The sequence below is a fragment of the Notechis scutatus genome, chromosome 2, assembly GCF_049901735.1.
Source record: "Notechis scutatus isolate UNSWTSFEM ecotype Mainland chromosome 2, rNotScu1.2, whole genome shotgun sequence".
NCBI classification, from domain to species: domain Eukaryota; kingdom Metazoa; phylum Chordata; class Lepidosauria; order Squamata; family Elapidae; genus Notechis; species Notechis scutatus.
In genome coordinates, this window is record NC_142010.1 from 256,665,968 (window position 1) to 256,693,821 (window position 27,854).

Here is a 27,854-nt window from a genome sequence, read left to right on the forward strand (position 1 = left end):
AAACGTCAAGATAGTGGGTAGAGGTCATTGGTAAATTGTTTTCTTCAGAAACAATAAAAGTTTAGGAGGGAGTAAATCAATAGCCTCCTTTTTCTTCACTGGCGTTCCCCCCCTGCTTTTCCACACAAATAAGAATAGGAAGTTTCTATCTTGCAAGTGAGAAGAGCCAATTTGGTGCAGTGATTAAAGCAGGGGTCTCCAACCTTGGCAACTTTAAGCCTGGAGGACTTCAACTCCCAGAACTCCCAATCTCATCTTCAGTGTGAAAGCTGGTGGGGTGACTTTGGGTCAATCACCAGGAGATGGTGAGTTCTAGTCCTGCCTTAAGCATGAGAGCTGGCAGGATGACATTGAGCCAATCACCAGGAGACTGTGAGTTCTAGTCCCATCTTAGGCATTAAAACCAGCTGGATGACTTTGAGCCAATCACTCCCTCTCAGCTTTGCTGGCTGGGGAATTCTGGGAGTTGAAGTCCTCCAGGCTTCAAGTTGCCAAGGTTGGAGACCCCTGGATTAAAGCAACAGATTAGAAACCAGAAGACTGTGAGTTCTAGTCGTCCCCCCCACCCTTGGACAGAAAACCACATGGGTGGCCTTGGTTGAGGACCTCTCTCTCAGTCCTAGGAAGGAGACAATAGCAAAGCACTGCTGATATCTTGCCAAGAAAACTGCAAGGACTTGCCCAGGCAGTCACCAGGCCTCAAAAGCTCTAAAACTGAAAAATGTGGTAAATAGTCGGTGCTGCTTCTAGAATTAATGGGGAAAGAATTAAACAGGAGATCAGAAATCAACCAAAAGAAAAAGATTGGTACCCGTGAACATACATGAAGAGAAGTGGAGTGAAGCCGATTGTCCAGTCTCTTCTTAAAACCTCCATTAATGAAGCGTCCACAACTTCTGGAGGCAAGCTGTTCCACTGGTTAATTGTCGTCACTGTTAGGAAGTTTCTCCTTAATTCCAGGTTTTTCTTTCCTTGGTTAGTTTCCATCCTTTTGTTTCTTGTCCTGCCCTCTGGTGCTTTGGAAAATAGAGCATCTTGCAATCATGTAATCAGTTTCTAGCAAAAAAAAACACCCATTGGGGATTCTGGTTTTGCTTAACAAAGGCATAATTCACTTAACCACCCCCATAAAAATGGTTGTAAAATTGGGTCTGACTTGATTTATGACTGCAACAATTTACAATAGAAATTCCAGTCCTAGTTGCAACTTCAGGACTACTTATACTCAAATTATTTTACAGAAATCAGAGAGAGAAGAGAGAAATCCATTTCAAATATTGGTAAATGAAAAGTGAGGCTCTTGGGAAATCAAGTTTTGTGAAAGAAGCTAAGTTTTGCTCAGAATTTCGGTGATCATAGAAGATGAAAACTTAATTGGCAAAACTCACTTAGGCAGTAATGCATTTTTAAAGGACTAAAGGTAATATCTCTGCAGCAAAAACAACAAAGATTCATGATCATCAGAGTTTTCATGGGTCTTGCAAAATCCTCCAAAGCATATGTAGATCAATGAAGTGTTATTTTCTAAAAGCATTTTAACCAATTAACTGCATCCAGTTTTGGTCACCATGTTACAAAAAAGATGTTGAGACTTTGGAAAAAGTGCAGAGAAGAGACACCGAGATGATTAAAGGACTGGAGACTAAAACATACGAAGAACAGTTGGAGGAATTAGGTATGGCCAGTCTACAGAAAAGAAGGACTAGGGGTGACATGATAGCAGTATTTTAGTATTTCAGCTTATTTTCTGAAGCACCAGAAGGCCAGACAAGAAGCAATAGATGGAAACTAATCAAGGAGAGAAGCAACTTGGAATTAAGAAGGAACTTCCTGACAGTCAGGACAATTAACCAGTGGAACAGCTTGCCTTCAGAAGTTGTGGGTGCTTCATCACTGGAGGTTTTTAAGAAAAGACTGGACAATCACTTGTCTGAAATGGTATAGGTCTCCTGCTTGAGCAGGGGGTTGGACTAGAAGATCTCCAAGGTCCCTTCCAGCTTTATTCTGAATTGTTCGACTTAGAGGGCTTCTAGAAATCAGTTTTTACCACATGTCTTACGCCTTTACAATGTTGTACTAAAGAAATAAGGAGAAAAACAAGCCAGGGGATCAGTTTTTAATTTAGATCATTTTCATAATAACAGCTGAGATGGAAGTAATTCAAAGAAAAGAACAAAGCATGCTGAATTTTCAGTCAATGGAATCGTCCTGGTTCCTTTTCTGTCTCTTCTTTGTACCTTCTCCTATCATGTCTCTAACAAGCTGCGATATAAAATCAATCAGCCATGAAATGTTATGGGTTTTCCTTTTTGATTTCTGGCACATTCGGATCTCACTTGCCCCTAAACAAGGCAGAGGCAATTAAGTGAAGTTTCCTCAATACTGGAGAAAATTAATCCATTGAGGGCCAAACAAAGTGATGCCCTTGTCTCCTTCAACAATTGAGAAGCAATTTCTCAAGAGTGTCTGTATCAAGAGAAGGAAAAACTTAAGACTCAGACCAAAGCTTTCCTTCTGGCTACTTTCCAAGTGCAAACAAACAATGGTGACTTTGAAGAGCTCAAATTTTTGTCGTCCTTTTTTGTACTTGCTGACGGTGATCACCAGTGGATTCTTCTGAATGTCGTGTTGTTGTCACTACTGTCCAGGGGTGAGATTCAAATTTTTAAACAACCGGTTCTGTGGGCGTGGCTAGGTGGGCATGGCCATGTGACTTGGTCAGCGTGGGTTTTGTTTTTTTTGCAGCATCCCCCTCCCATCCTTGAGGGGCCTCCTGGGCCGCATTTTTGCTCCCAGAAGGCTTCCCTGGGACCCAGGAAGGCCAAAAACGGAGCACAGGAGGGCACAGCTCCCCCCCCCCCCACGCTCCATTTCTGGGCTTCAGGGAAGCCTCCTGGGCGAAGCAGTATGACAGCGAGGGGGATCCCGGCACAGCTGATCATTAGAACAGCTGATTGTTGGGGGGGGAAAATACCTTTTAGGAGTGACTGGGCAGGGACAACGCAGTCAGCAATATCTCACATGCGCAATAATGACTGACTGTGTGGGGAGGGGTGGGGTCAGCCAGGGGCACGATTTGCCGGTTCTCCACAGAATCATAACAACCAGTTCTATAGAACCGGTCCGAACTGATAGAATTCCGTCCCTACTGCTGTCCACTCAAAACAGCAGCAGACCAGCCCGCTTGGGAGATAAATCTGCCTCTTGCCTTTGATGTGGTTTGTATATTCTCACCACCTGCTTTGTTTTACCAGCTGGCCTCTCCAAGAGATGGAGAGGAACTGAAACATTAATTTAAATGTGCTCCTCCATCTGTCTGGACTTTTATCATCCAGCTCTCTGCATCTAGCTGACTGTTTTTAATGTGTTGTTTCGAACACTTAAACACACCCACCATCCATTAGTTATACAAATGTATGGGACGGGAATCACTTTTCCAATATCCTTTTTAATAGAGGCAAGAGTTAGAATCTGAGAACAAGAAACTGAAAAATGACCTAAACGAACTCAGGAAGGCTGTGGTGGATGGCGTGGTCCGAAACAATTCTTCCAATGACGTTCATGACACCTACAACCTACTTCTGAATCAGCTCAAGTCAGCTAGTGAAGAGCTGGAAGTACGGAAGGATGAGGTGCTCATTCTCCGGACCCAGATTATAAGAGCAGCCCAGCAAAAAGACGCGGGCAGAAATATGGTAACGAAAGAGAAAAGCGTGTGCAACGTACCTCACTGTGCGTGTGTTCTTTTCACCGTGTTATCGGCTGTCGTGCACGTTGTTTTAGTAAAATTGCAAAGTCAACGTTGTTTAGCACCTGATTGTTCATCCACTTTTTTTTTAAAGCATTAACTGAGAGAGAGAGAGAGAGAGAGAGAGAAGGAGGGACACTTCTGATTTTAAACCCATAAATTGGAAAACAATGCAGCTTTTGACAGGCAGAGGAAATGTCTATGGAGATTTTCAATCATCCAGGTCATGATTGTCCCAAAGGTGCTTTTTCCAAAAGGCAACTGGATTTTTCTTGGATTTTTTTTTTCTTTCCAAACATTTTGCTTCTCATTCAAGAAGCATCTTCGATTCTAGTTGACTGGATCTTTCTATTCCTCACTAGTCAGATAGAACTGGAATTGAACTGAAGAAGCTTCTTGGTTGAGAAGCAAAATGTTTTCAAGGTGGAAAATAACCCCAAGAAACTCCAGCTGCCTTTTGGAAAAAGAGCTTTTGCAGAGGAAATATGGCAGATAAAGCAGTGATAAAATCATCGAGCCCCCAAAATCAGTCAAATGTAGCCTTGAAAATTCTACACATTGAATCCAGCTTTGGCAGATAAAGGAATGATATGCTACTTGCTTTTCTTTTGTGTCTTGACAACAATGCAGTAATGGAAATTGATGGTGAGTCACAGTGGTGCAGTGGTTAGAGTGCAGTACTGCAGGCTACTTCTGCTGACTGCCAGCTGCCTGCAATTTGGCAGTTCAAATCTCACCAGGCTCAAGGTTGACTCAGCCTTCCATCCTTCTGAGGTGGGTAAAATGAGGACCCAGATTGTTGGGGGTGATATGCTGATCCCCGTAAACCGCTTGTAAAGCACCGTGAAGCGGTATATAAGTCTATTGCTATTGTCCATCTTGAGCTGCAATCCGTAGAGCAAATGGTCAGTTCTCAGCTCCAAGTTATGATCTAGGGTGGGAATAAGAGCTGCTCTGAGGTTTGTGGAAGAGCCTCAGAAGGTTTCCCATTCCTAGTCTTCCATTGGACTTGGTGGGGCCTTCAGTGGGTTTTCAGCAAACAAAGCTATTGATGTAGCATTGAATTAGCATATGTGACAAACCACGAGTTAGCAGAGGACAAGTTTAGCTGGGATACTTAATTTTGGTTCTTGCATTAAGCAGCAGATTGGCCCTTGGGATTTAAATATGCCATTCTGACTCCATGATAAAGAAACTGAAAGATTTGGAGATCTATGATGAGCAGAGGATTCTTGGGCCAGTCTGGACCAAGATTTATGTCTGCTCTAAAATAGTAGATGCCCAGGTTGGTTCAGGAAAAAAGAAATTAGCTGCTTCGGAGGTAGAGCTATGCTAGGGTGTTTTTCTATTCCTGCTTCATGATGGAAGTTTCTGCTGTCAAAAGACTGCAGTCAAGTCCCAGGTGCTTTCCTTAGGAAGTTGCCCAACTACAAGAAAAGCTTAGTTTATATCAGGGGTCCCCAACCTTGGCAAATCAAGGTTATGGATTTCAAACCAAGGCTTGTGGATTACAACTCTCAGAATTCCAGTCATACTGGCTGCAGAATTATGGAGTGGAAGTCGACAAATCTTAAAGTTGCCAAGGTTGGAAACCCCTGGTTTACAGGTGAAACTCGAAAAATTAGAATACTGTGCAAAAGTTCATTTATTTCAGTAATGCAACTTAAAAGGTGAAACTAATATATGAGATAGACTCATTACATGCAAAGCAAGATAGTTCAAGCCGTGATTTGTCATAATTGTGGTGATGATGGCTTACAGCTCATGAAAACCCCAAATCCACAATCTCAGAAAATTAGAATATTACATGCAATCAATAAAAAAAAAGGATTGTACATAGAACAATATCGGACCTCTGAAAAGTATAAGCATGCATATGTACTCAGTACTTGGTTTGGGCCCCTTTCGCAGCAATTACTGCCTCAGTGTGGCGTGGCATGGAAGCTATCAGCCTGTGGCACTGCTGAGGTGTTATGGAAGACCAGGATGCTTCAATAGCGGCCTTCAGCTCTTCTGCATTGTTCAGTCTCATGTCTCTCATCTTTCTCTTGGCAATGCCCCATAGATTCTCTATGGGGTAAGGGTCAGGCAAGTTTACTGGCCAATCAAGCACAGTAATCATGGAACCAGGTTTTGGTGGTTTTGGCAGTGTGGGCAGGTGCCAAGTCATGCTGGAAAATGAAGTCAGCATCCCCATAAAGCTTGTCTGTGGAAGGAAGCATGAAGTGTTCCAAAATCTCCTGGTAGACGGCTGCGATGACCCTGGATTTAATGAAGCATAGTGGACCAACACCAGCAAGTGACATGCTCCCCAAATCAACATAGACTGTGGAAACTTCATACTGGACTTCAAGCATCTTGCAGTGTGTGCCTCTCCATTCTTCCTCCAGACTCTGGGTCCTTGGTTTCCAAATGAGATGCAAAAGTTGTTCTCATCAAAAAAGAGGACTTTGGACCACTGAGCAACAGACCAGTTCTGTTTTTCTTTAGCCCAGGTAAGATGCTTCTGATGTTGTTCAGGAGCGGCTTGACAAGAGGAATACGACATTTGTAGCCCATGTCCAGGATCCGTCTGTGTGTGGTGGCTCTTGATGCACTGACTCCAGCCTCAGTCCACTCCTTGTGAAAGTCCCCAACACTTTTGAATGGCCTTTTCCTGACAATCCTCTCCAGGCTGCGGTCATCCCTGCTGCTTGTGCACCATTTTCTTCCACACTGTTCCCTTCCACATAACTTTCTATTAATGTGCTTTGATACAGCACTTTGGGAACATCCAACTTCTTTTGCAATTACCTTTTGAGGCTTTCCCTCCTTACGGAGGGTGTCAATGATGGTTTTCTGCACAACTGTCAGGTCAGCAGTCTTTCCCATGACTGTGATTCCTACTGAACCAGACTGAGAGACCATTCAAAGGCTCAGGAACCCTTTGCAGGTGTTATGGCTTAATTAGCTGACTAGAGTGGGACACTTTGAGCCTAGACTATTGAACCTTTTCACAATATTCTAATTTTCTGAGATTGTGGATTTGGGGTTTTCATGAACTGTAAGACATAATCATCTCAATTATGACACATCATGGCTTGAACTATCTTGCTTTGCATGTAACGAGTCTATCTCATATATTAGTTTCACCTTTTAAGTTGCATTACTGAAATAAATGAACTTTTGCATGATATTCTAATTTTTCGAGTTTCACCTGTATATGCTCCTCCATTGTATTCACTTGGGAGAAGTTCCTTATATTCCAAAGGCCTTTCTCCAGCTGATCTAATGATGGGCACATTGACAGTATGGTTTTTAAAAAATGATGGCACTGCAAAACATAAATAAACTGAAGTGGAAGGTAAAGAAATTTCCACAGGCAAGAACCTGGTGTTTGATTAACCAACCAGTTTCAGTTACATCACCACTAATTTCAAAAGAGGTGCAAGCATCAGTAAAAATAATTCGTATTTCAAAGCACTTGCGTTGGGAAAACATTGACTCAAAAGTCTTAATCAGGGAAAGGCATGGGCCAGAGAATAAAAACAAATTAATTTGTATTTTTGAAAAGGCATTTATGCAGGTACATTTAAATAATAATAATAACAACAATAATAATAATAACAACAACTCCTGTACAAACATCAGAAAAAGATGTGTTCAAAGACAATGTATGCAAAGTCATTTTGGATGGAGAGATAAGCAGATATATATACATACATACATACATACACACACACACATAAATGTTAGCAAACATTTTGTTAATTGAGAAAAATGCTAATGCGTTTAAGAAAATGAATTGGGTGTTAATTGATTTGCTTATCAGGCTTATCCTAAGGCAATATCAAAGTTAATCCTTATAAGAAACACACACTTGCACGGTTTTTGCATTGACAATTTTCCTTTTCTAAAGCTTTTTGCAAACTTTGTGAGATTGTCAGCATTATGATGGATGTGCAGAATTAATAGGATTATTTTACAAAACCACAGAATTTCTACTTTAGGGTTGCATCTCAGGGATTTTTTTTAAAAAAATAGGAGAATAGAGGAGGAAGGAATATTAGCTAAAATTCTGCCAAGTATCATTTTTCTCTATCTGCAACAGCTGAACTAATACAAAGACTAATTTCTGTGAATGACTTTGGCTATAGTTGGTATAATTCCTCTAGTACTGTGATGAATTTTATAATTTTCCCCATTTCACTTTCAATTTTAAGCCCTCCTAGAAGGCACCGTGGTTAAAAATGCCAAGCTTATCAGCTGGAAAGCTGACAGCCTGGGTTTGAGACCCGAGCACCATGTGACGGGATGAGCTCCCATTCCTTCCCCAGCTCCTACCCACCTAGCAGTTTGAAAGCATGCACTTGCGAGTAGATAAATAGGTACCACTTTGATGGGAACAATGTTCCATGCATCTTTCGTGTACAGCCATGCTAGCCACATGATCATGTAAAAATGTCTTCAGACAATGCTGGCTCCCTTGGCCAAGAAACAGAGATGAAACACAACTGGACAGGGAAAACTTTTCGATCCCAGTGTTATTCTATCACTGATTTCTTCTCCTTGTAAGCTGGCAAACACATTGATTTTATGTTGGTATCATATATTCCTGCTCCTAAATTTGGGAGCAGTGATTTTGTGAAATGAATTATTTAGTATATTTCAACAGAGAATCCTCATTGCTTTTTAAAAAGTAGGATTTTTAGAGGAGAGGGAAGAAAATTAAACCAGATTTTTTAATCAATCCTCAGTCTCTTTCTCTCTCTCTCTTTCTCTTTAACTTCCTTTAGGTTGTATTAGTTGGGCTTTTTCTATTAGCTTTCTGTTGGTTTTCATTTATTTTGTGGCTGTGGTAAATGTGCTTGAAACCCAAATTAGTGCATGCACAGCACAATCAACATGTTATGAAAAATAGCAATAATTTTATGAGGCAAAATATTGATCTTTTGACTTTTTTTTAAGGAATCAAACCTCAAGACGCAAACCAGCTGGCCCAATAGCGACAAACATGTGGATCCAGAAGATGCAATTGAGGCCTATCATGGAATGTGTCAAACTAATCGGTAAGCTGTTTTGATCTATCCATCCAGAAAAATTAGAATTGGGCCCTCCTAAAAATCACTTAAACACTTTGAATTAATTGGAAGGAATGTCATCAGAGCAGATAATCAACAGTGAGTACTGTTAAAGAAATACTTCCTCTTACAAAAGCATCACCTATACTCTGGGCTATGTGTGGTGTTCCTGTTTATTTCTTGAAGACGTATCGTGATCTTTGTGTGTTGTTGGGAACTTCTGAAGAACTTTTTTGCAGTATCTGGCAACCATCCTAAATAGTAAGAGGAACTGAATTCTTTTTAAATCTCACTGTGGAGAACAGTTTACAAACTTAAGTGTACCAAAAGTGCTTTTCAAAAGACAACTGGCCTTTCTTGGTTTTTTTCCTTGAAGACATTTCACTTTTCATCCCAAGAAGCTTCTTTAGTTTAACTAGCCTAGTGCCTTAACCACTAGACTTCTTTCTCTCTCTCTCTCTTTCTCCCTCTCTCTCATTAATATTAGTCACATTAAAAGTTAGCTGTTTCTGGAGCAAGGATCTTACCTAGAACCTTGAAAAGGACGAAACCCGGAACCTTTTCCTGAAAAACATCCACATTTACTACTTCAAGTGGAGAAGTTTCAGTTAGCATTCTTTTGATTGTCGTTTGGGGTATCAATCTTGTAAAATACTGAAACAAAGCAAATCTATAGCTACAGTTGTCCCCAGCCATTTCTTCTCTGTGAATGTTAGTCATTCTCTTGTATATATTGATTTTTCTCTTGTTGGCCTATAATTCTCCCTCCTTCTTGCTCACATATTTTTATCCCTTTGCTACTGTTATCTTCGTCAACTCTGCAAACATTTCTCTGGCCAAGTTTTCCCTCACATTGACTTGAGACTCATTCACAGCCCTGTTAACTGCTGGATTTATAAGTGCTGAATCTAGGCAATATGACAATGATGTCAAAACCACTGGTCTTTTCACACTGATCTTGTTCCCTCCCTCCCATATATTCAGAACCATGATATTTCTTAAATGGTGGCATGTAAGGAAACTAAGATTGACTGAATCTGTTCATCAATTCCTGTTGCCGATCCGCTTCCTGGGACTCCCTCCTCTTCCCAATTTGTGGTCACCTGAGGTCCTCACTGAACAACCTACACAGTCCTCAGGTTACAACAGCAACAGGGAATGCCAGGATTGCCATCACTAAGCAATGAGGTGATGTAACCTTGTGCATTATGTCCACAGTACTTAGCGATAGGAATTCTGGTCCCAATTGCTACCATAATCCAAGGACTACCTCTAAAGAATGATAGGGCTGGAAGGAACCTCAGAGGTCTTCTAGTCCAACCCCCTGCTTAAGGCAGGTGCCCTATACCATCCCAGTCTATTTTTGAAAACCACCAATGATAGAGCAACCCTGGGAGGCAAGCTATTCCATTGATTAATTGTTCTCGCTGTCAGAAAATTTCTCCTTACTCCTAGGTTGGCTCTCTTTTTAGCCAGTTGCCACCCAATAGACATTAAATCCTGAAGCTGATTGGTCAGTGTTGGTGGAAAGGGAAAGAAACTAAGTCTGGAGAATTCACCAGTTCTTTTTCTCTCAGTTGTTTTTGCATACAGGAAATAAAGAAGCGATCGATTATTGGGTGGCATTGCCCCGAATAGGATCACTAGTGGGGCCAGCAAACCTTGTGCCAGTATAATTATTGGATATAGACTCATTTGGGAGTTTCTGGACTTGTCTATCTTAAAAGAGCCATGGTGGCACAGTGGTTAGAATGCAGTACTGCAGGCTACTTCTGCTGACTGCCAGCTGACAGCAATTCAGTAATTCGATTCCCACTAGCTCAAGGTTGACTCAGCCTTCCATCCTTCCAAGGTGGGTAAAATGAGGACCCAGATAGTTTGGGGACAATAGGTTGACTTTGTAAACCACTTAGAGAGGGCTGTAAAGCACTGTGAAGCAGTATATAAGTCTAAGTGCTGCTGCCATTAAACTTTCATTTGGAATGGAACTGAACAGCTTGATGTTTAAGGCAGAATAGATTGCAGTTCTTTAAAACAATTTAGTTATTATTGCATGTGGGCCCCTGCTAGCCTCTCATCTCCTGCAGTCTAATAAGATATAAATGAACTACTGTGACAGGTCATCTCATAAAAAAGCAAGGCAATATTCATCTAAAAGAAAAGATTTAAGGGTCATGCCTCCAACAAGAAGTTCTTCATTGATCAATGGAATTATGAACCGGTTTTCCATTTATTTAATAGGGGCCAAGCTGTTACAGTTGTTCCCTGTTTGTAATTTGAGCTATTGTTGAAATCAATACTAATGGTACCCTTCTTAAGTCACTTTCGTTACAGAATAGGAATTTTAGGAGAGATTTTGCAAACAATGGGAGAGTCAAATCTGCAATTCTGATTCCTTGCAGCCTGTTGAGGAACCCTGCCAGGCCTTTTTCTTGATAGGCCAAATTGATCTTCAGTACCTTGTTCAGCATTTGCGTACTTATGCTTAACAATCACTGCTTTGTAATGTTTAAAAGACTGTTTCCTAGTTCCACCCCATTAGAGGGGAGATTCAAGTTATTTCTCCCAAGTTGTTAGCGGGAACCTCTCTGTTCCAGGCCAGGGTTCATGTGGCATTCGTTCTATAGTTTATTTCCATCACTTTAAGCTTTTTTTTTCCCATCACAGCTTCTTCCTATGAATCCCTAATCCACAAAACAGGATGCACAAAATAGCTTTTTGTGCTATTCACCACAACTCTATTTTTTTTTTTTTTTTTTTGGCACCTATAATTTACATGAGGAGGAGAAAGCTCATTCTCTGACACAGATTGCTTGTGGATGCGGTTGCTAGGCCAGAGTGAAGCCAACACAAGAATTTTTATTTATTTCTATCCCATCTTTACTATTTTTGCAAACAGCATATCCAGCATATCTTTCTCCTCCTATTTCCCTCACAACAACAACCCTACAAAGTGGGTTGGGAAAATGACTAGCCTAAAGTCACCCAGACTGCTTTCGTGGCTGAGGCAGGACTTGAACGCACAATCTCTGGCTTTCTCGCCTGGTGCTTTAACCACTAGACCAAACTGGCAAAGCCTTTAGGTCCCCATGCAGAGGGCTTCCTTTGAAATGATCCCTTGGTTCAACCATTTGCAGCTGTGGAAGTTTGCACTCCAAGTGAATTGTGTGTGTTTAATGTCTTCTGTCGTCAAGCCTTCAGGTTATGAAGGGATACATTTATTGATCAATCTGACACTTTTTCTATGACTATATTCCAGGACAGCGGGGAATTTCTCCCCCACTTAGAATGAATTAAAGTGTCATATGTGAGGTCTGTAACCTGAGGTCCTATTTTTCAGTTCTAGGATAGGACAGGACAGGACAACAGAACAGGACTGGAGGGATCTTGGAGGTCGTCTAGTCCAGCCTCCTGATGGCTAACCTTTTCATCGTTGCGTGCTGAAAGTGTGTGCATGTGCATCCATAATGCAATGCACATGTGCATCCCCCGACGCATGTGTGTGTGTGTGACACCACCACCACCCCACTTACAGCACACATGCCATAGGTTCGCCATCATGGCCCTATCCCCTTTCACACAGGTGGCTGTCCAGTTTCTTCTTAAAAACCTCCAGTGATGAAGCACCCACAACTTCCGAAGGCAACTTCTGTTCCACCGGTTAATTGTTCTCTCTGTTAGGAAATTTCTCCTTAATTCTAGGTTGCTTCTCTCCTTGATTAGTTTCCACCCATTGTTCCTTGCCTTGCCTTCTGGTGCTTTGGAGAATAATTGGATCCCCTCTTCTTCGTTGGCAGCCCCTCAAATATTTGAATTCTGCTATCATCTCCCCCCTAGTTCATCTTTTCTCTAGACTAGCCAAATCCTGCAACCAACCGTTCTTCATATGTTTTAGTCTCCAGACCTTTGGTCGTCTTCATTGTTCTTCTCTGAACTTTTTCCAAAGTCTCAGCATCCGTTTTGTAGCTGGTAACCAAAATGGGTTGCAGTATTCCAGGTGTGGCCTTTACTAGGGCTTTTGTAAAGCGGTGCTAATATGGTACTTCATGTGATTTTGATTTCTATGCCTCTTGTTTATACAACCCAAGATTGTATTTGCTTTTTTGGGCTGCTGCTGGCTCCTTTTCAAGTGATCATCCACTAGGATGAGGTGATATCACAGACGTCCTACATTACGGTTGCTCAATCTGGGTTATGTTTATCATGCAAACCATGGCTGGCTGGCTTGGACCACCTTGGCGTTTTGATGTACCTGTGCACATTGGACCATTATGAAAATGCCCAGAAACACTCTTTCAGTTTTGCAAGATAGGGCTTTCCCTCCTTCGCCCTGTCATCAAAAGTCGCCTGGTACACAGCGTCGCACATTTAGTAAGTACAGTACACAGATAATCCTTGACTTATGACTGTAATTGAGACTGGAATTACAGTCCTAAGTCATGATGGTCATTAAGCAGGTCATCATGATGGTCATTAAGCATGTGACTACCCCCGCTTTGGGGACATTTTTTGCAGGGATTGTTAAGCAAATGCTGCAATTGTTAAACCAACACCACAGTCGTTGAGTGAACGCCATAGTTAAGCAAACCTTTTTCCCCCCCAAGGTGTACAGGTAGTCCTTGACTTACAACAATTCATTTAGTGACCATTCAAAGTTACAACAGCACTGAAAAAAAGTGACTTTATGGCCGTTTTTCACTCTTAAGACCATTGTAGCATCCCCATAGTCAGGTGATCAAAATTCAAATGCTTGGCAAGTGACTCGTGTTTATGACGGTTGCAGTGTCCTGGAGTCTCTTTTGTGGCCCTCTAGCAAGCAAAGTCAAGGGGGAAGCCAGATTCACTTAACAACAATTTGACTAATTTAACAGCTGCAGTGATTCACTTAACAACGGTGGCAGGAAGTGTTGTAAAATGGGACAAAACTCACGTGTCAAATGCCTCACTTAATAATGGAAATTTTGGGGACTTAATTGTGGTCGTAAGTTGAGGACTACCTGAATTTTTTAGCAGATTCTGGAAGTAAAAACCAGAAACCAGTTAAAAAATAAAAAAAAGAAGCCAAGAATTGGAGTTACCATGGCTGCAGGATGCTGCAAATGGATAAATACAAGCCAGTTTCTAAGACACTCCAAAATGTAATTCCGGTGACTGCAGTAGGAGTGCGGCCATCAGAACTTCGAACATGGGTTGTAAGTAGCTCTGGGGAGATTCCATCTTAACTTTGAATGGAGCTAATCAACCAGTCACCAAGCGAGGACTACCAGCATAGCACTATGTGGAAAGGTATTATGGCTTTTGATAGAATTAGGGTAGATGCATAACTTAACACCCAGAGCAGTGACCGATCTAGACAGTCAATAAGAGAGTAAGCAGAGGGCAAATAAGCACCAAACTTTTGATGCCACACATAAACACTTGATTGAATAATTGAGTAAAAATAAACAGATTATCATAGCACTCGCTTTTTGAAAAGTTATCAAAGCTTATCAAATTGAATCGCTTATCGAAGCAGGACAAAATGACACTGGGCGATTACATTTCCCCCTTATCTTTCTATTATCTAGCCGCTTCGATGTTATTGTCAAGGTGTATAATATCAGGAGGAGAGGCCATTCTCTGCTCTTTCTCTCGCATTCTGCTGGCAGGGAGCCCAGTAACTCACTTCAAGTATTTTCCAATAAAGTTTACTGGGTTGATTCTACCTCCAAAAATGCTTCGATTGTGCTTTTTAATGGGCATTTCCCTTACAACGGTCTTCTCTTTGCTCCGCTATGACCTTCCTTCGGTACAATAAGTTCATGTGGTCAATCCAAAACGGGTGAGGAAACGATGGCCCTTTTTATGATTTGTGGACTTCAACTCCCAGAATTACTGAGCCAGGAACTCTGGGAATTGAAGTCCACAAGTCATTAAAAAGGGCCATAGCACACTCGCCCATCCATATGTGCAGAATGGGACAACTTGCCACGGTCAACTCACTGCAGACAACTCTGAGACAACTCGTGAAACCTTTCAACAAATACAAAAATTAAATTTCGATGGAACAATAATGATAAAATTGTTTTGTCCAAGGCTTCCTAGACCATAATTATGCACACACTTATTTTAAAACAAGTCTTATTTTATTGCAGAGCTGGGAATTGTTTTCATTCCCAGCCGATAATTAATCTCAGTCCCTCGAGATAAACACCCACCTTTCTTTTCTCTGAAGTACTGCCAATAACAGAAATATCAAATTAACTAGAAAAAAAAAAAACCAACCAAAGTACAAAGAGTTTCAAGAATGAATCTGAACCGAACGAATGATTTTGCTTCCTGCAAAGGTTTTGTCATCTTGGCCTGACCTTTATACCTGATGGGAGGGGCAATCACCTCCCAGCCTTACTCCCCCCTTTTGTTTCAGCTGCTATCGCCTTCTAGCAGTTCTGTGCTCACGCACACTGGGAACAGGCTCCCCTGGGTCCTCGGCCTCACTGCTGCCAGACTCTGGAGGCTCCTGAGGCAGCACCCCACTCACAGATGGTCCTGGTCCCCTTTCTTCCCCACTGTCTGATTCTGCTACCATCTGTACAGGCTGCCGGCGAACCACACCAAAAATAAAGTCAACCCAAAAATACAGGAAGTGCAATAATTTCGATGAAAACGGGGCCACCAATAATAACAGTAACTGAATGAAACTATTAATACAGCTTTGAATTGTCCCGTGGCGAGTTGGCCGCAACGAGTTGTCCTAGATCCCCATTATGTGAGCCGTGGGAATAAAACTGCCCGTTGCAGCATCGTTTGTGGTTCCTGCTGACAGGATTGTGAATCGGTCAGCTTGCTTGCGATTGAGGTCTCCTTCCTCCCTCTGATCTGCATCTGATTATTACTTTTTGTCTTCGCTTTCTGTCTTCCTTTTCCTTCCCTTTCCTCTGTCCTTTCTTTCTAGCAAGACTGAGGACTGGGAGTACCTGAATGAAGATGGAGAACTCGGCTTGGCCTATCAGGGTCTAAAGCAAGTAGCCAGGTCAAATACATACGTTTTTCCTTCTTTTTCCTGCTCTTTGTGGGCTGTTATTTTCTCCCCTCACTTTTTCCTGATGCTAGAAATGGGTACAGTTCACCGAGGGGTAAACACCGGGTAGTATTATGATTTTACACTCATCCTTATCACTTGGGTCATGGTCAGTGACTAGCTCTAATATGTGAGTTTGCTTTAAGATGTATCACAAGGTGGCAGATTGGCAGATAAAGGTAGTTCTCGACTTACAACCACAATTGAGCTCAACATTTCAATTGCCAAGCAAGACAGTTAAGTGAATTTTGCCCCATTTTACAACTTTTCTTGCCATAGTCGTTAAATGAATCACTTCAGTCATTAAGTGAGTAACATGGTTGCTAAGCGAATCTCGCTTCCGCATTACTGGTCAGAAGGTCACAAAAGGGGATCAAATAAGCCCAGGGCGCTGCAACCGTCATAAGTACGGGCCAGTTGCCAAGCATCTGAATTTTGATCACGGGGATGCTGCAACAGTCATAAGTGTGATAAATCACTTTTTTCAGTGCCGTCATAACTTTAAACAGTCACTAAATGAGTGGTTGTAAGTTGAGGATTACGTGCAGGGGTGGGATTCAATTGTTTTAACAACCAGTTCTGTGGGCGTGGCTTATTTGGTGGGCATGGCTTGGTGGGCATGTTATTGGCTGGGTGTGGCCAACTCAACATCACTCACATCGAGGCACGCATCTCCTCACCTGGCCTCTCATGACTGTGGGGATGCTGCAACAGTTGTAAGTGTGAAAAATGGTTATAAGTCACTTTTTTCAGTGCCATTGTAACAAAGTACCAGCAAAGGAGGGGGGAAAATCCAGAGACGTTCCTGAGACAGGAAGTCTAGTCCTGCCAAGAATGTAATAAGGGTTAACGGAGAGACAGTTTCTGTAAGCAACACCAGAACGTTTCCTTCCTGCCTTCCTTACAGGATTAGGCCAGTCATTTCTTCTAACAACCGGTTCTCCAAACTGCTTAGAATGTTAACAACCAGTTCTAGCGAATAGGTGCGAACCTGTAGAATCCCACCCCTGTTTACGTGTCACATTGGTTGGATGGCTCAGCAGACAAGTTAATGTGGGTTTTTTTTTTGATGTGAGGATGTTCACCTATTGAGTTGACTGCAGAAGCACAGAGTCCTCTTGAATTTCCAAACAATGAATTGTATGGGCCTTTTTTAAAATTGTGCACCCATTAAATTATTGTGCACCCACAAGATGCATCAGCTATCACTTGATGTGTTGCTTGTCCGTTCAGCCATCCATATATAAGTCCTCATTGAGCAGCCACAATTAACAACTCAATTGTTAAGCGAAGCAGTCACTAAGTGAAACTGACTGTGCTTATGATTTTACTTCAGTTTTCTTTTGTCTTACACACCCGGTCCTAAATGCAAGAATTGGTTGTAAAGTTACTTTTTCATCATCATCGTAACTGCGAACAGTCACTAAAGGAGGCAGCCACTAAAAAGAGGACTACCTGTGCTTTTATTACCTGCGGTATTCTTAAGGAATCATAGAATATTTAATTAAAACAGCTCAATCGGCATAAAGACCCCAGGCTATATGACTTCTCTGCCTCTAAGGACAGCTTTTTCCATTATGCACTCATCAAGTTTTCCATAAAGCATACAGATCCAGAACTGGGATCAATTCTAGCTTGTGGCCAGAGCATCTGTCTGCATATCACTTTGAATTAGTTAACATTTCTCAACCAAGTCTTCCTATTTTCACATGTGCATTTGAAGTATCCATCAGCATTCACATGTGAAATACCACCCCCCTGCACTTATTTTCAACAGAAAGTATCATTTATCTGAGGTCTAAAGAGCTGTGCAGCCAGGAGAGATTTATGCTCAATAAATAAATCCAACGACATCCATCCATCCCATAAATGCAAGCCAGTAGATTTTAGGATAAATAACCTGCATTGAGGATATGTTACGTTGTTGCTTAGTTAATAGACTTTTCAAACAAAAATAAATAAATTAAAATGGCTTTTCTTGACATCCATTTTTAAATATTTGCCTGCATCAGTCTTTCTGCTGCAATTTATTATTTTACAAAGCTATAAAAATGGGTATGTTTAACTCAGCGCTCTGCCATCTTCAGTTTGATATGGTAGTAAAATAAAAGAACAATTTCAACCATTTATCTTCCAACAAAATCTCTGTCTTCACTGAAGTTTACTATTAGAAATTTCTCGGACACAAACATTATTTTACATGCTGTGGAGATGTTAAGTGTGAAGCCTCAGATCAATGTTTAAGTAATTGTATTTAGAGCTGACATTATTTTCATTCTTTGAGTTAAGGGAAAGAAAGGGGTATTTCTTTTTGTAAGTTTGCTAGAAAAAGCATATGAGTTATTTATCACTTCTTTTTAAGGAACGTGTAAGCTGTTTTGTAATTCGTTCCAAGGCAACAACAGAGCAGCTAAACAAAGGCAACACAAGAGGATGAGAGCTGAAAGAGAATGTTCTAGAAAGAAAACATTTCAAAGTTAGTCTCACCACAGAGAGGAGAGTCCTATCCTAGAGAAACCTTTGCAGAAATTATTTTTCCTCAGAAGAAATTTGAGGAAGAAAAGAAAGGATTTTCCTGCCAATGTTTTTGGTGGAAAATTTTGAAAGGCCCGTTGTGTCTATATTTCAATTTAGGAAGCGTTAAGCAGGAGCAATGTGGAGAGTCATCCAAGCTTAGATGGTGTTTGTAAGAGGCAGAGTTTATGCAAGTAGTCCTTGACTTACAACCAAAATTTCCATTGTTGAGCAAGGCAGTTGTTCAGTGAGTCTTGCCCCATTTTGCGGCCTTTCTTGCCACGGTTGTTAAGTGAATCATTACAGTTGTTAGGTAAGTAACAAGGTTGTTAACTGACTTTGGGTTCTGGATTGACTTTGCAACCATCATAAATGCATGCCAGTTGCTACCCATCCAAATGTTGATCCTGTGACTTGTGGGGAGGCTGAAGTGGTCATAATTGTGAAAAAAGGTCATAAGCTTCTTTTTTTTCAGGGCTTTGAACTTTGAATTGTTACTGAACTAATGGTTGTAAGTCAAGGACTACTTGTAGTTAGTTGGGAAGGTGTGCACCCGCGGCTCGCTTTCCCGAATAGAATACAATAGAATATTAGAATACTAATAGAATAGAAATAGAATATTAGAATAGGAATAGAATAGAATTAGAATTAGAATATTAGAATACGAATAGAATAGAATAGAATAGAATAGAATAGAATAGAATAGAATAGAATAGAATAGAATATAGAATATTAGAATACGAATAGAATAGAATTAGAATATTAGAATACGAATAGAATAGAAATAGAATAGAATTAGAATAGAATAGAATAGAATATTAGAATATTATTAGAATATTAGAATAGGAATAAATAGAATAGGAATAGGATAGGAATAAGAATAGAATAGAACAGAAATAAAATAAAAATAGAATATTAGAACAGGAATAAGAATATTAGAATAGCATTGTATAGCATAACATAGCATAAAATAATAACTTTATTGTCACTTTGAATGTACGCTAATCGGCATACATTAAAATGAAATTTCATTGCGTACAGCTCTCAAAGGGGTCACCACCTCCAATATACACTACACTACCCCCCCTTGTACCTCTTTGCTGGAGAAGTGCACCACCAGCTTGCTTGAAAGCTTTTGGTATCATTTGCTAATGGGATCAGGGACCCTCCTGCGATTGGAGGTGGGTAGAATTGGCCAGCAGACAATCTTAAACTGTAACAACCACAGGAGAGGCCTGTAGGATAACAAGGCAAAACCAACTGGTGCTATTGAGCACACTTACAACTAGAATCTGCCTTTGCTGCAGTCCAAACATACTCATAATTTGTGGTATGGTTTACAGGTAACTCTTGACTTTATAACCATTTGTTTAGTGACCATTTGAAGTTGCAACGGGACTGGAAAAAGTGACTTATGACCGTTTTTCACACTCACGACCACTGCAGCATCTCCTTGGTCACGTGATCAGAATTCAGCCGCTTGGCAACCTGCATCTATTTATGACAGTTGCAGTGTCCCGGGGTTGTGTGATCCTCTTTTGCGACCTTCTGACAATAGGGAAGCCAGATCCACTCAACAACTGCAGTGATTCACAACCGTGGCAAGAGAGGTCATAAAATTGAGCAAACGTCACTTAACAATGGTCTTCCTTAGCAATGAGCATTTGGGGGTCAATTGTGGCCGTAATCGAGGACCACCTGTATAACTTGAGACTGAAGGTGCATTTATGTGATGACCTGAGGCGTGGCACAAAAGCAACAAAGTCACAAAAGTAGGTAAACTCCCTTTAATACCTCCAACTTGGCCCCCAATGTCCAGTTATCATCGGCTGGAGAAAAAACTCTCCCAAGAACAGTTTTTAAAGGGAAGAAATTCAGTCCGAATACAAAGTACATAGAAATTATAAATAAAAACCAGCACAAACCACGCTGCAGCAATTAACAAGACAGGGCAGGATAAGGAATTGCAGACTTTAAAAGATAACGAAACACACACAGCTGGGAGGATGCTGGAACCCAGATAAGACTTGACAAACCAAGATAATTCATGCTTTGCTTCCAGCAAGGTGCTGTGCGGAAATGCCCTTTTAAAATCCTGTTTTCCCAGCTGCAGCTAATGAAGGGAATCAGGGCCTTTCTCCCTCCCGTAAGCCACATTGCTCCCTTCTCCGTTCCTCCCTGCGTGCCCAAGGTTTTGGCCCTGGGTTTTCCTCTGAAGGCCCAGCTGGACTGTGCCCTTCCCCAGTTTCTTCCACAGCCACCGGAGCCACATTCCCACTCCCTGTCAGCTGCTCAACCTCCTCCTCAGAATCAGATTCCAACAGGGGCATGACAGTTTATGCGCATTACAATTTCTCCATGAATGGAAAACTCAAAGCATAGTGTTTTTCTGGTCTGTAGAGAAAAATCAGGGAAAATTGGGGGGGGGGAGGTTGGGGGGGGGAGAATTTCAAAATGGCTTTCTTCACTTTTCCAGAGGGTGGTGTGGCCCGCCCACTCTACCACCCAGAGGCCAGGCACGGGCTGGGCCTAAAATATGAGAACCGGCTCTTCTTAGCAACTGAGTTTTTAAGAGGTTCTTGAAAAACCTTTGAAGAAAAGGATTTCTGGGAGTGGGGGGAGAGATTTCTCTTCAGGCAAACTGTAATTGGTACCTTTTAAAAATCAATTTAGTTTACCAAATGTTAAGCTTTTCTTCAGGCACATAGAAGGAGGGCTGTAACCTTTTCGGTGATGAATCATACTCCCTATTGGAGTAGGTGGAGACGGAGCCAGAAATGCAAAGAACTATTCCCTGCTACTTTTCTTGTGAAAAAATGCAGTTTGTTCCTTCCTTAATTCATCCTTTTGCCAAATACACACTGTGCATGTGTTTACAGGTGGATAAAAAATCCCCTCCATTTTGTCACAGAAAGAAACACGGTTTTAATTTCCTTGGTTCATTCTTTCTGGTTTTTCTCATTCCATTCCTTTCTTCCCCTTTTAGTATCGGTTCTGCTGGATGCCTCATTTTAAAACCAAATCTTTCTTTCTTTCTTTTTTTTTTTTTTTTTTTGCTGTATAAAAAGACCAGTTTTAGAATTCATAAAGTTGTTCTTAGCTGGAAATGTCTTAAAGAGACCCCCAGAAATGATTGTTGGGGGCGGCGAGTAAAAGGAACCATTTAAGATAGTCGACCACTGATTCTGTTGTGTAAAGTAACTAGGTTGATAACTTTGGGGGAAGCTGGATGAAATGATGAATTCAGAAAGCTTTTTTCGTTTTCGTAAGTTTTGTTTCTGGAATGAGAATCTTTTTTTAAATGAGGGAGTGGGGAGCACAGGACTCCCGGTGTGGAGTGTTTAAAAAGTCTGCAATCTGGATCATGTCCTCCCTAATCTTTGAGGCTGTAGGTTGGGGGACACTCAGCAAATGTTCTTGATATGTTACTCCATTGGCCTCTTCAGATTCTCCAGCTAAGTAGAATGGTAGGACGTAATAAACCAAATAAATAACCTGAAAATCCATAACCAAGGCCCTTAATTCTTATGGACTGGTTGCCTAGGTAGCCAAAACTGACATGAAGGAAATGATGTGTGGTAGCTACCCAGCAAGCAGAGAGTGCAATTTAACCAGTGGGAGTCTCCTTCACAATCATTAGTTCCGAATGTAAGTGTTCGTCACTAATATGCATATGAGTACTGAGTGTGGGCAACCTTTAGTTCCTAATGTAAGTATTGCCTACCTACTATGTATATATTTGATTAATGACTGTGAACAATGATTCTTTTTGAAAAAAAAGGGTTCTGAGATATGTTGAATTCCCTATTGAGGAGTTGGGTTGGGTTGGGTTTTTTGGTACCTTCAAGCCTATCTTGACTCCTGGGGACTTCCTGGAGAAGGCCCTGAGTTTCCGTGGCAAGATTTTTGGAAGGAGTTTGCCCTTAACCACCTCCTTCCTGGGTGTGAGGGAAAAGGACTAGCCCAAGGTCACCCAGAAGGCTGTGTCTAAAGCAAGACTAGAACTCAAGTCTCCCAGTTTTGGATCTAGGATATTTAACAACTCTACCAATCTGTTTTCCCTATGTCTATATGTAATAAATATATACAGACCTTTCCTGCCCCAGTTGTTAAATGAATCACTGCAGTTGTTAAGTTACTAACACAGTTGTTAAGTGAATTTGGCTTCCCCATTGACCTTGCTTGTCAGAAAGTCGCAAAAGATCATCACATGACCACATTGCAACCATCATAAATACATGCCAGTGGCCAAGGGTCTGTATTTTGATCATGGGGAAGCTGTAACGGTCATATGTGTGAGAAATGGTCATAAGTCATTTTTCAAGTTCTGTTATAATTTTGAACAATCACTAAATGAGCTGTTGTATACAACATAAGAATAGAATAGAATAGAATAGAATAGAACAGAACAGAACAGAACAGAACAGAACAGAACAGAACAGAACAGAATAGAATAGAATAGAATAGAATAGAATAGAATAGAATAGAATAGAATAGAATAGAACAGAACAGAACAGAATAGAATACTTTATTAGCCAAGTGTGATTGGACACATAAGGAATTTGTGTTGGTGTAAATACTCTCAGTGTACATAAAGAAAAGGTACATTCATTTAGAATCAAGAATCATAACGTACAACACTTAATGATAGTCATAGGGTACAATCAACAATCAAATCATACTTGGAAACAGTCAATATAAATCGTAAGGATACAAGCGGACAGTTACAGTCCTACAATCACAAGTGGGAGAGGATGGGTGATAAGGAGTGATGAGAAGATTAAAAGTAATAGTAGTGCACACTACTATAAATCAGTGAGGCTACACTTTTCCAGTTTACATGACCCTAAAGAACCTTGGAAGATGTCTTTTGTTATCTAAATCTGCCTACAGTTCCTTAAAAGCATTTGATCTGTGAATCCAAGCCCTGGTCCATCACATCATTAGAGGCATCATGAGAGTTTCTGGGTATCTTAGGTACCTAATATTATTTGAGTGACAAATGTCCTCACCTGTCCCATTTCTCACCCCTTCAGGCTCCTTGAGGCTCAGCTCCAGGAACAGAGAAGGGAATATGAAGAAGAAATAGAAGTCCTAAAGGACCAGATGGAGACATTGAAGGAAGCCATGGAGAAACAACACGAAGTCTTCCTCCAGACGCTTCAGCTGTCCCCAGAAGCCCAAGTGGAGTTTGGCATCCAGCAGGAAATCTCGCGGCTGTCCAGCGAAAACCTGGTATGGAGAAAAAGCAAAACCGCAGGGTTGTGTCTACCAAGGGTGATGAGTGCCTTGTTTGAAAGATTGGTGCCCAACTCTTCAGTCAAAAAAATAACTCTAGGGTGGCCTTTACTGATTAGCCCGACCTGCTCATAGATGTAGAGCTTGTAGCTGTATGAGAAGAGCGACTAAGATGACTAAGGGCCTGGAGACTAAATGGCTCAATGGTTACAACGGTGGCTCAGTGGCTAAGACACTGAGCTTGCCGATCAGAAAGGTCGGCAGTTTGGTGGTTCGTATCCCTAGCACTGCGTAATGGAGTGAGCTCCCATTACTTGTCCCAGCTTCTGCCAACCTAGCAGTTCGAAAGCATGTAAAAAATGCAAGTAGAAAACTAGGGACCACTTCGGTGGGAAGGGAACAGCGTTCAGTGCGCCTTAACAGCATTTAGTCATGCCAGCCACATGACCACAGAGACACCTTTGGACAGCACTGGCTCTTCGGCTTTGTAACGGAGATGAGCACTGCCCCCTAGAGCCGGAAATGACTAGCGTGTATGTACGAGAGGAACCTTTACCTTAACCTAATCTAGAGAAAAGAAGGACTCTAGAGGTGACATAATAGCAGTATTCCAGTATTTGAGTCAACCCATTTTCCAAAGTACCAGAAGGTAAGACAAGAAACAGTGGGTGGAAACCAACCAAGGAGAAAAGCAACCTAGAACTGAAGAGAAACTTCCAAACAGTGTGGACCATTAACCGGTGGAACGATTTGCCTCCAGACGTTGTGGTGCTCCATCACTGGAGACTTTTAAGAAGAGATTGGACAGCCACTTGTCTGAAATGGCATAGGGTCTCCTGCTTGAGCAAGGGGTTAGACTAGAAGACCTCCAAGGTCCCTTCCGGCTGTATTCTTCTGCATTCTGTATGTGCGGTCTAAAAGATGCAATGTGCAAAATGACAGTTGGGTGGGAGGAATAAATATAAATGCAAAATCAGGAGATACAGCAGTTCACATAGAAAAGGAAAGAAAGCTGATCATCTCGTGGCAGAACTTCTGGCTTTCTGGAACTGCTGGACTCTCTGCCAGTAAGAAATCTCCTCTGCTTCTCGGAACTTCTTGCTATGTTTTGTTCCGGGAGGCCCCTTCTTGGTTTCAGTTCACTTTGGGGTGGAGGAGTCTTTTCAATACTGAAACACCTTTTCATTCCTTCCAGGTGTGTAAATTAAGTGCATTGTTTATTATTTTATCACCTCCCAATGTCCTAACTGTAGGGTTAGTTTTGAATCCATTTTTATTGCTTAACAGTCCGTAGATTTTGTTTTGTTTTCTTTTCGTCCTTCGAATCAGTGTTGACTCCTGGCAACTGCCTGGACAAGTCCCTGCAGTTCTCTTGGCGAGATTTCAGAAGTAGTTTGCCCTTGTCTACTTCCCAGGGCTGAGAGAGAAAGAGAAGTGATTGGCCCAAGGTCACTCAGCTGGCTTGGTGCCCCAGGCAGGATTAGAAATCACAGCCTCCCGGTTTCTAGTCTGGCACCTTTTAACCATTGCACCAAACTGGCTTTCCTTTGTTATGGTTATACAGATTTATGGTGCATTATCCTCACACAGAATAGAACAAATAGACGATATATAGAAGGTAGGGGAGGTAGTTGACCCAACCAATATTCTTTATTGTCCCATCTAGCTTTCCTTAGAACATTTTTCCAGAGGTTTGGGCAGAAGACTTTCCTACCACCTACAGCAGGGGTATCAAATTCAAGGGCAGCAGGCCAGATCTGGCCTGCGGGGGTCCTTAAATCTGGCCCGCCAGGCCAGCCTGGAAATAGCAAAGGACTGGCCCGCGGTGCCTCTGCTAGCGAAAACGGGCAGGGTCCTGCAGGCCATCCAAGCCACATGCAGCCCCCTGTGCTCTGTTTTGGCCGTGGTAGCAGAGGTGGTATTCAGCAGGTTCTGACCAGTTCTGGAGAACCGGAAGTGGAAATTTTGAGTCATTCGGAGAACCAGCAAATATCACCTCTGACTGGCCCCACCCCCATCTATTCTCTGCCTCCCATTGAGTCCCAGCTGATTGGCTGAGTCTTCTTTTGTTGCCCTGCACAGGAGAATGGAGCTGGAAATCAGGTTAGTGGGGTGGGAAGGGAATGGGGATTTTGCAGTAACCTTCCCCTGCCACGCCCACCAAGCCAAACCATGCCCACCAAGCCATGCCAAGCCCACCAAACTGGTAGTAATTTTTTTTGAATCCCATCACTGCGGCAAATGCTGCAGGAGGCTGTCCAGGCCGAAAACGGGGCACAGGGGACTGCACGTGGCCTCCCCCCTTCCCCATTTTGGTCAGCAGAGTGCTTCAGGAGGCATCCATCCCATCTTCCCACCCCCCACCCAGGCTGGCCCTCAGAGAACTACAATGCTGGTCCGGCCCTCGGAAGAAATCCTATTTGACACCCCTAACCTACAGTTTTTAACCGACAGTGCCCAGTAGCCAGTTGTAAAGCTTAGGCTGTACCACTAAGCTATGCCTTCCCTTCAGTGGTGCTCCTGGAAAAATGTTGCTCAGTACAGTGAGATTTTAACCTGAAATTACCTTTAGGAGGAATGGAACCGTTCACTCTGTTTTCAGATCGAGTCAGTTTACCATTGTTCATTTGCAAACTGTGATGACCCAAGGTGGGATACAAAATAAACAAAGTCACAAAAACAGGTGAAGCCCCTTTTATTCCTTCAACTTGGCTTCAAAGCTCCAAACATCCTTGACTGGAGACAAAAAACTCCCCCACAAACAGTTAGAAAAGGAGGAAATGCCATTTAAACTAAAAATGCCTATAAATTATAACTAGGAAAAACAACACAAACCACACTGAAGCAACTAAGGGAACCAGGCAAGATAAGGGCTTGAAGACGTCCACAGATATCGGAATACACACTGGGAAGGACACCAAACTCAGATAGGAACAGACAGACTAGAGATATTTTCATGCTTTGTTTCTAGCACTAGCCCATGCGCATGTCCATCCTTTTAAACAGTCCTCACAGCTGCAGCCCATGAAGAGGATCAAGGCCCTTTCCTCCCCTGTAGACCACACCATTCACGTTTCTCCCTTATCCTCTTCTCCCTGTGTGCCCTAGGATGGAGAAGGGATCGGCCTGGGTCTTCCTCTGACTGCCCAGCCGGCCTCTGCCCTTCCCCAGCTTCCCTCCCTCAGGCATGACACAAACCCTTGTTGATCCATTTCTCTAAAAGCAACAGCAATCACAAATATCAAACTTAAAGCATGTATGTTAATACGAATATTTTATGGGGATTTCTTTTTTAAGCCAAGACTCGGATTACAAAATTCAGAGAAGTTCATGCACTAAATGATGTTTTATATTTGGATCCAGGTAATATTAGCCTGAGAAGTTTGCTCAGGTCAGTCTATTTTTAGATAATAAAATGGACAAAAATAAAGTTTTCCCATGGGAATATGTTTAATCTTCCTTCTGGGTAGAAAGGCATAGTACAGCAGCAGCAGCAGCAGTACTGTCATGGTTGAGTAATAACCTGGTAAGGCAGGGGTCCCCAACCACCGGTCCCCAGACCGGTACCGGTCCGTGGATCATTTTTTTACCGGGCCGCAAAGCTTGGGCGCCACCATCTTGTTTCAACGGCGCTTCCGGGTTTTCGGTTGGAAAGTGCTTCCGGGTTTTCGGTTGGAAAGTGCTTCCAGGTTTTCGGTTGGAAAGCGGCGTTTGGGTGCTCGCGCCTTAGTTTCGTCGAAGAGGGGGAGCGGCTTCGAACGAAGAGCCATCCCGATGGCGGTGGAGTCTCGCGTTACTCAGGTACCGGTCCGTGGAAGAATAAATAATCATGAAACCGGTCCCTGGTTCAAAAAAGGTTGGGGGCCACTGTGGTAAGGAACAATTTTGGATGGATTTTCAGGAGCTTCGCCTGCATTCAAGGTGTATTCCCTACCAAATACTGTTCAGCAGCAGTACAAGTAAGTGCTCAACTTACAGTCACAATTGGGAGCAAAATTTCTGTTCCTAAGCAAGGCAGTTGCTGTCAGTTGCCCCCAGTTTCACAGTCTTTTTCTTTTGCTGAACTATCCCCATTTTCTTCGCCGAACCAAAGTTTTCAGTAAAATTATAGGTACGTTAAATAGGAGCCCGAAGAGGGCGTTTCGAAAAGCAATGTGACAATTTGCTCTTTAGAATATTTCAGGCTCGCCATAGCAACCTGACAAAATTACTTTCCTCATAATGTATAATTGAT

At 42.0% G+C, this 27,854-nt stretch overlaps 1 protein-coding gene across 4 annotated transcripts in view; it reads left to right on the plus strand.

Moving 5' to 3' along the window:
- MYO5B (myosin VB) overlaps positions 1 to 27,854 on the plus strand; it is a 330,775-nt gene that overhangs the window by 275,571 nt on the left and 27,350 nt on the right. The window contains exons 28-31 of one of the 4 annotated variants that reach the window (XM_087958648.1): positions 3,456 to 3,695; positions 8,696 to 8,796; positions 15,743 to 15,820; positions 23,419 to 23,617. In XM_087958648.1, coding sequence (XP_087814774.1) covers positions 3,456 to 3,695; positions 8,696 to 8,796; positions 15,743 to 15,820; positions 23,419 to 23,617 — 618 coding nt within the window. The remainder of the gene's footprint in view (positions 1 to 3,455; positions 3,696 to 8,695; positions 8,797 to 15,742; positions 15,821 to 23,418; positions 23,618 to 27,854) is intronic. The other 3 variants (XM_087958649.1, XM_087958650.1, XM_087958651.1) reach the window with 3 other exon arrangements.